The 8,292-nt window shown below is 53.5% G+C and overlaps 1 protein-coding gene across 1 annotated transcript; it reads left to right on the top strand.

Annotated features, from left to right (window-relative positions):
• Positions 1-1,910: 1,910 nt before the first annotated feature.
• On the top strand, positions 1,911-8,292 carry LOC144274462 (uncharacterized). The gene is given in 7 exon segments (XM_077833301.1): positions 1,911-2,094; positions 4,024-4,111; positions 4,669-4,795; positions 5,311-5,424; positions 5,762-6,940; positions 6,943-7,278; positions 7,281-8,292. Coding segments are annotated over 6 exon segments (1,866 nt in total). The 5' UTR covers positions 1,911-2,094; positions 4,024-4,087; the 3' UTR covers positions 7,367-8,292.

The raw sequence follows: 8,292 nt of genomic DNA, 5'->3' as shown, positions 1-8,292 counted from the left end.
ATTAAGAGGTCTCTTGGTTTTTGGTACTGTTTCTCTCCCTCTATGCGTGAAACTTGGAAGCTGCTAATTGCGTTAGTACATTCTAAGACAGAGTCTGTTCTCAAAGCAATTCACAGAGAGAGAGACTCAAAGCAATACTCTGTAACAACAGAAACAGCACCCAGAGACTCCCCGCCCTTTTGTTGTATTAACAATTGTGATTAAAATAGAGATAGAGGATGTATGTGGATGGATGCTTGGTGTGGATAATAACTGAATGATCAGGGTGGTGCCAGCCTAAGAATCCAGTGTCCATCGGCTGAAGAAGGCGTCAAGTGGAAATAACCAGAGGACCCCCGGAGGGCAGACTGGAATCCACCCAACAGCCTCAAGAATGGGAGAACCAAAGAACAAGATAACATCTAACAGCACAGAGCCGTCAGGAATGTGCTATCTGCTGATTGATTCAGCAACAGCATGATGAAGCAATTCCAATAGACTGGCATAGGAAGAAATTCCTATAAATATAGACTCTAAAAAGTGAGAACTTTGGGGTCTGATTCTGCAAACCAACTTCCAGGAGCATCAGATGAGCATCTCACAAGGCCCTGCTCCCTCCTCATGTCCAGGCCACCTGGCCAGTGGCTTGGCATGAGCAACTCTAAGGCTGGTAACTATGATAACAACCTTGCAGAACCTGTGTGTGTGTGTGTTTGTATGAATGAATGTGTGAATAAATATGAGAATGGAATGGAATGTTATAGCTATAACTAACTGCTTACTATGATTCTTTCTGTATTCCCAATAAATGTGGTATTTTGCCTTTTTCCCTTTAATAAGATCCTGTTGGTTTTTATTTTATTGGTATAACACCAGATCAAGGCCTCCGTCCCGTGGAACCCAGCGGGAGGGCAGGGACAGAACTAGGTCAGCAGCCAGAAGTGCTCAAAGATCATGAGTCCAACCCCCTGCTCCCCTCCCCCCAATCAGTTACAGAGATTACCAAGTGTGGGGGCTTTTTTTTGTCCTCTGGATTTGCACCTTTCCGGGGACACCGGGAAAAAGGTCCTGTCACCTAGAGCCTGAGGGCGTGTGGCCACTGCCAGAGCACATGTCTGACCTGCGGCATCCCTGCAGCACAGCCAGGGCCTGGGCAGGAGGCCTGGGACGTGGGAGGGATGGACTGTGAACTGCCCCCGTGCCCACAGAGTGGGGCTAAGTGTTTTCCTTTCGCCTTTCTCATTGTTTCCTGATTATTTTTTTAATTAGTTGCTGTTTAGTAAATTGCATTTGTTCTGGAGTATAGACAATGGTCAGGGAGGAGGTCAGGGAAGCGTCCAGAGCAGAGAAAGTACCCTGGAGTGGGCACGCTCCAGCGCGTGTCCTGCGTGGTCACACCAAGGTTGGGGGCCAAGCCCCCCAGGAAGCCTGGGCCCAGCCTTGTCGGGGTTATAAGGACTTTACCACACAAGAGAGTGGAAGGGGAGCCCTCAAGGTGAGGCAGGCTCTGGGTGAGGGAAGAGGGAGCGAGGACTCAGATCCTTCTGCTGTTTGATTCCACAGCAGTGGGGGGTAAAGTCAGGAAAGTTCCCCACAGTAATGGGACCATTTCCCCGCTTACCTCCCTGCATGTTTACTGGCTTCCCCTAAAGTTCATTCAATATTTTAGGGAAAAGTGTCAGAGCTGGCCACACTCTGAGGCCACCAAAAATGTGGCCGTGAGAACCCCTGGGCTCGATGCTCATGAGGGGCCCTTCTGACCTTAGAGCCTGTGAGTGTAACAGAAGCGGGGCACAGAGATGCCGCAGTGCGGTGCGTTGATCGCTAGGACCCGGGAGCGGCTGGGGGGCGGCTCTGGGGGGAGGATCGCGGGGCTCAGCCCGGCCCAGGAAGTGACTCGCAGCCGCTGCGGGGACTCTGGCTCCCGGCGAGATCCCCAAGCCCCGGCGGCTGGTGCTGGGAGCCCGGAGCCCGGGCTGCAGCCGGGAGAGGGGAACCTCCAGCCGGGCCCTGCCCGCTGCTCCCCGGGAGCCTCTCCCAGGGCAGAGCCCCCAGCCCGGCCAGGGCCCCTTCCCGGCCCGGCCCCTGCCCCGGGGGGCCCCGCTCGGAGGGAAGGTAAGAGAGACCCGCCCCCCCCGTCACCCCCGGGCTGCAGGGGGCGGGTTTGGCCCCGGGCTGCTCCCCGCGGAGCCGGCTGCGATTCCCTGCCCCGGGCCCGGGAAAGCTGCCGCAGCTCCCGGCGTGTGCGGGGCGGGGGCAGGATCACGTTACCCCCCGCTCCCCCCACTTGCTGCTTTGTTTCCCTGCCCCGGCCGGGTTGGTGCGGACGGAGGCTGCAGCTCAGGGAGTTGTGAGGGGGGCAAATAGGGAGGGGCAGACGGTGGGCCGGGGCCAAACTGGATGCAGGGTGGGTGCCCCATCCTGGGCCAGGGAAGGAGCGGGGCCCAGGGGCACAGTCAGGGTGGGTGCGGGGGGGGGCAGCACAGGCTCTGGATCTAGGCTAGCGGGGCCCTGCCGCACCCCCTGGCTTGAAGGGGTTTCCATCCTATCCAGGCTTTACAGTTTGGTTCAATGGCTCTCAGTGCTTCCCCCTCCGTACAGATTGTTTCAGGCCCCCTGCCTGGGACTAGGAGCTGGGGATAACAATGGGTACAGCTGGTGGGGGGTGAGCCCTCCTCGCATTGTAGGGACAGGACCCTAACCCCTGAGCACCCCCAACATCCCCCCCCACTGAGCATGTGGCCCCAGCCTCTCCAGCCCCAGAGCCCATGGAGGGCGCATAGCCCCAGTCTGAACCCCAGGGGCAGCCGAAGGAGAAGCCTGACATGCTCCTCACAGTGGCCGTGCACCCCACCTCCGCAGTCAACTGTGACTCTCAGCCAGCTTGGAAAACAGAAGGGTTTATTGGTCGCTGGGAAGGCGGCACAGAACAGAGCTTGTTAGCACAGAAATCAAGAGCGTTCGGCAACGTCTGGCTTGGGGGGAATCCAGAGTCTTGAGTCCTGGGCTCTCCCCGCTGAGTCCCAAACCAGGAGACTGAGCCGCTTCCAGCCCCCCATCCTCACTGACACCCAGCTGCCCCTCCCCCATGCTTTCTCTCTTTCCCAGGAAAACAGGTCACCTGGCCTCCCCCTCTCTCTTTGTTCTCCAACATCTTCGGCTGGCTCCTTGCAGAGGATGAGCTCTGGCCATCACTTGCCAAGATAGAGAATTTTGGCCATTCTCTATGCCCAGCAGCCACTCTGCCATCACGCCTGCCCTCTAGAGGTCTCTGCAATGATCACACCCCTGTATCCCACCAGCTTGGTACTTGTGTAACACATGGGGAAACTGAGGCACACACACAGTATTCAGAGAAAACATTAAGAACAATCCCGCTTCATCAACCCCTCTGAGACCAGCCCAGGGGCACTTTCTCCAGTGGCTGGAACCACTTTGACCATACCAGCCCCTGAACCTGAGCCTGCAGATGATGGAGAGACCCAAGACAATGGGGCAGCCGCCAGTTCTCCCAGGGCGAGGGAAGAAGACAAAAAGGGAGAGTGGAGAGACTTGAAGGGGCAGCAGGAGCAGGAAGTGGGGAGGGAGGTTCCCAGCTCTGCCCAGATTCATTCCCTGCACCCCCGCGGCAGTCAGCTCTCCTGGGAACAAGGGCAGGAGCTGAGAGAGGAAAAGCCAGTTGCTCACTCTGCTGAGCACCGCACCACTTAGGGAGACGGGGGAGAGCTAGAGAGGGTCACAATACACTGTGGGGCAGTACCCTGAAGTGACTCCTTTGATTCTGCTCTTTTTCCAGCGTTTGGCTCAGAGATGCTGCTCTGGGGAGGTTTAGAAGGGAGGTGGTGGGTTAGTTCTAAGCGGGGGAGGGGGCGGGGGGGGGGGGGGGCTGGCCGGGGAGGTAATGAACTAACTGGGTTTGTTCCCAGCATGGCAGTCATAGAATCAGAGCGTCTGTCTGCAGGGAGAGAGCCTGGGGGGAATCGGGGAGTGACATGGACTCCAGCCCCTTATGAAACCTGCCCAATCTCCCTGCTCCTCCGACAGGCTGAGGAATCGCGTCCACGTTTCGCTCCAGATTGTCCCATCTTGCAGGGGACAGGGCAGGGAAATGGCTGTGATGGAGCCAGCTGAGGTAGGGGATTTTCAGGGAGCTTTTGGTGGTGGGGGAGGGGCATCGTAGAGGGGTTAATCACCCGGGGTGGGACGGGGTGTGATAAACTTGCTGGAACATGATCGACCTGGGCCTGATTCTCTGAACAGGCCCACTGGTGGGTAGGGGGGAAGGGGGAAACATTCCCCCATTTCTGAAACAGGGAACAGCCCCCCTGGGCAGGGCTGGGAAAATGGACCAGACTCCCAGTGCTGGAGCCTGACCCACTGGCCAGAGGCTGCTGTGAAATTCAAAGGGAAGCTGTCGGGATTCCTGTCCCTGTCCCCAGCTCCGGCTCAGAGCTCTGCCTCCCATCTCAGCCTGTTGCTGGCAGGTATGTGGGAAATGTGAAGAGCCTGCCCTGCTCCATCTGCTGGAGGGTGGGGATAAGAAGTTCTCACCTTCTCCCCACCCCCTGGAGCCTCCTGGCTGCTCTGAGCAGGGTGGGGGGAGGAATCTGCTTCTCTCACCCTTCTCCCCCGTAACTAGTGGGATTGTGGCTGGGGCAGCAGATGCTTAGTGGGCAACTCTTGTTCCAGATGCTGGTGACCTTCGAGGAGGTGGCTGTGTATTTCACCCAGGGGCAGGGGGCTCTGCTGGATCCCGCTCAGAGAGCCCTCTACAGGGACGTCATGCGGGAGAATTACGAGACAGTGACCTCGCTGGGTAAGGGATTCGTGGCTCCTTGGTTATTGGAAGCTGCGGGGTGCGGGGAGGGTTTGTGTGTCTGGCACCGCTGAGGTTCTTCCCTCATCACACTCCAATGAGACCAGGGTGTCATAACCTAAGGCACATACTAAATCATCCCCACCAGAGCCCCGTAGCTTGCAAGGTGAAGAACTCTTGTATTGTCCTGTCTGTGTTGTTTCTCGGTCACTCACAGAATCCCTCTTCTCTCTCCTCCTTGGGAACAGCTCCAGTCATGTGGAGGGCTCTGGGCTTCGCAGGTTTAGAAATAGGCAGGGGTTTAACACGAGAGCTGGGTGTGCATCACAATTCCCCTCACCTCCCCAGACATCTGCCTCCCCCGAGGGGGCTCAGTGACCTCGTTCCCGTCCCTTTGGATTCCACGTTCTCCCAGCACAGCACGGGGACAGGTGCCACCCACGGAATGTCCTTTCTGACAGACGCTCTCTCAGTCCTCCATACCCTCCTCTGATCTGAATTGACCACCTGTACAGGATTCCCCCTTCCCAAACCTGACCTGATCGCCCAACTGGAACGAGGGGAAGAGCCGTGGGTGCCCGATCTCCAGGCTGGTGAGGAAAGAGAGATCCCGAGAGTCACCCACACAGGTGAGGACTGACACAGAAACCATCTGGGGAATGAAGGAAAAAATTGAGAATCCCAGAAATGTGGTATCAGTAAGTTCCCTCAGTTCCTTCCTCATCTCACCCAGGGCAGGGCTGCAGTCAGGAGCTATCACTGACATTGTTTCCCACGTGTCCTGTTACTTGCAGGTGTTTCCTTCCCAACGTTCCTTCTCTGTGAAAGTTTGGGTGGGATTTGGAGGCAGAATCCAATTGCTCCATCTGTGCAGCTTTACTATGTTGGGTTTTCCCTCGGTGCTATTCCTCTTAATTTTTCCCTAGCAAAATGACTCCTGTCTGGATTGTCTCTCTGTCCCAGCAGGTGATGAGAGAGTGAGTGAAAACGAGGAGGGGAATCAACAGCAGGAGATTCCTGGGTACAGGGAATCACAGGGCACCTTTGTGGGAAGACCCCATAAGTGCTTAAACTGTGGAAAAAGTTTCATATGGAGGTCACAACTTGTTTTACATCATCGAATCCACACAGGAAAGAGACCCCACAAGTGCTTAGACTGTGGGAAAAGTTTCATACGGAGGTCAAATCTTCTTATACATCAGGCAATCCACACCGGAGAGAGACCCCATAAGTGCTTAGACTGTGGGAGAAGTTTCACACGGAGGTCAGACCTTGTTAAACATCAAGCAGTCCACACTGGAGAGAGACCTCATAAGTGCTTAGATTGTGGAAAAAGTTTCATACGGAGGTCACACCTTGTTAGACATCAGGCAATCCACAAAGGAGAGAGACCCTATAAGTGCTTAGACTGTGGGAGAAGTTTCACACGGAGGTCAGACCTTGTTATACATCAAGCAGTCCACACTGGAGAGAGACCTCATAAGTGCTTAGACTGTGGGAAAAGTTTCATACGGAGGTCAGACCTTGTTAAACATCAAGCAGTCCACACTGGAGAGAGACCTCATAAGTGCTTAGATTGTGGAAAAAGTTTTATACAGCGATCAACCCTACTTGATCATCAGGCAATCCACACTGGAGAGAGAGCCCAAAAATGCTTAATCTGTGGAAAAAGTTTCATACGGAGGTCAGATCTTGTTAAACATCAAGCAGTCCACACTGGAGAGAGACCTCATAAATGCTTAGATTGTGGAAAAAGTTTCATACAGAGTTCAGTCCTCGCAAAACATCAGCTAATCCACACAGGAAAGAAATCCCATAAATGTTTGGACTGTGGGAAAAGTTTTATACGGAGGTCAGACCTTCTTAAACATCAGGCAATCCACACAGGAGAGAGACCTCATAAGTGCTTAGACTGTGGGAAAAGTTTCATACAGAGATCCTGCCTTGTTAGACATCAGGCAATCCACACAGGAGAGAGACCTCATCAGTGCTTAGACTGTGGGAAAAGTTTCATACAGAGGTCCCACCTTGTTAAACATCAGGCAATCCACACTGGAGAGAGACCTCATCAGTGCTTAGACTGTGGGAAAAGTTTCATACAGAGGTCCCACCTTGTTAGACACCAGGCAATCCACACTGGGAGAGAGCCCATAAGTGCTTAGACTGTGGAAAAAGTTTCATAATGCTGTCAACCGTACTTGACCATCAGGCAATCCACGCTGGAGAGAGACCCCTTAAATGTTTAATCTGTGAAAAAAGTTACATAGAGAGGTCCCGCCTTGTTAGACACCAGGCAATCCACACTGGGGAGAGAGCCCATAAGTGCTTAATCTGTGGAAAAAGTTTCATATGGAGGTCTGACCTTGTTAAACATCAGGCAATCCACACTGGAGAGAGACCTCATAAGTGTTTGGACTGTGGGAAAAGTTTCATACGGAGGTCAAACCTTCTTACACATCAGGCAATCCACACCAGAGAGAGCCCCCAAAGTGCTTAGACTGTGGGGAAAGTTTCATACATAGGTCCCACCTTGTTAAACATCAAGCAATCCATACAAGAGGGAGACCATAAGACTCTTGGAAAGGTTTCAGAAACAGATTAGCCCTTCTAAAGATCAGGCTATCCACACACACGAGAGAACCCCGTAAGTGCTTAGACTATGGAAAAATGTTTCAAATAGATGTCATCCCTTGTTTTACATCAGAGAATTCACACAGAGGAGTGACCCCATAACAGCTTAGCCTGTGAAAGACCTTTTAAATGGAGGTCAGAACTTGTTTCAAATTAGGCAATTCACACAGGAGAGAGACCCTATAAGTGTTTGGACCATGTGAAAAGTTTCACACAAAGATCGAATCTTATAACACTCAGAAGATCCACACAGGAGAGAGACTGCATCAGTGCTCAGACTGGAAAAAGTTTCCTACATAGGTCAGACCTTGTTAAACATCAGCTAATCCACAGAGAAGAGAGATCCCTTAAGAGCTTAGGCTGTGGGTAAAGTTTTATAAGGAGCTCAGCTCATGTTTTAGATCAGAGAATCCACACAGGAGACCCCATAAGTGCTCAGACTATGGAGAAACTTTCATACCGTGGTCAAGGCTTCTTAATTATCAGGCAGTCCTCAAAAGAGGGAGACTCCGTAAGTGCTTAGACTGTGGAAAAAGTTTCATACAGAGGTCAGACTTTGTTAAACATCAGACAATCCACACTGAAGAGAGGTCCGATAAGTGCTTAGACCAGGGGTGGGCAAACTTTTTGGCCCGAGGACCACATCGGGGTTGAAAACTTGTATGGAGGGCTGCGTCAGGGAAGGCTGTGCCTCCCCAAACAACCTGGACCCGCCTCCATCTGACCCCCTCCCACTTCCTGCCTTCTGACTGCCCCCCTCAGTATCCCTGATCCATCCAATCCCTCCTGCTTCTTGTCCCCTGACCGCCCCCTCCAGAGACCCCCCACCCACCCCTAACCACCCCCCAGGACCTCATCCCCTATCT

Source organism: Eretmochelys imbricata, chromosome 14 (genome assembly GCF_965152235.1).
Source record: "Eretmochelys imbricata isolate rEreImb1 chromosome 14, rEreImb1.hap1, whole genome shotgun sequence".
Taxonomy (NCBI): Eukaryota; Metazoa; Chordata; order Testudines; family Cheloniidae; genus Eretmochelys; species Eretmochelys imbricata.
Note: the sequence above shows the minus strand (reverse complement) of the source record. Positions and strands in the feature narration are given on the sequence as shown.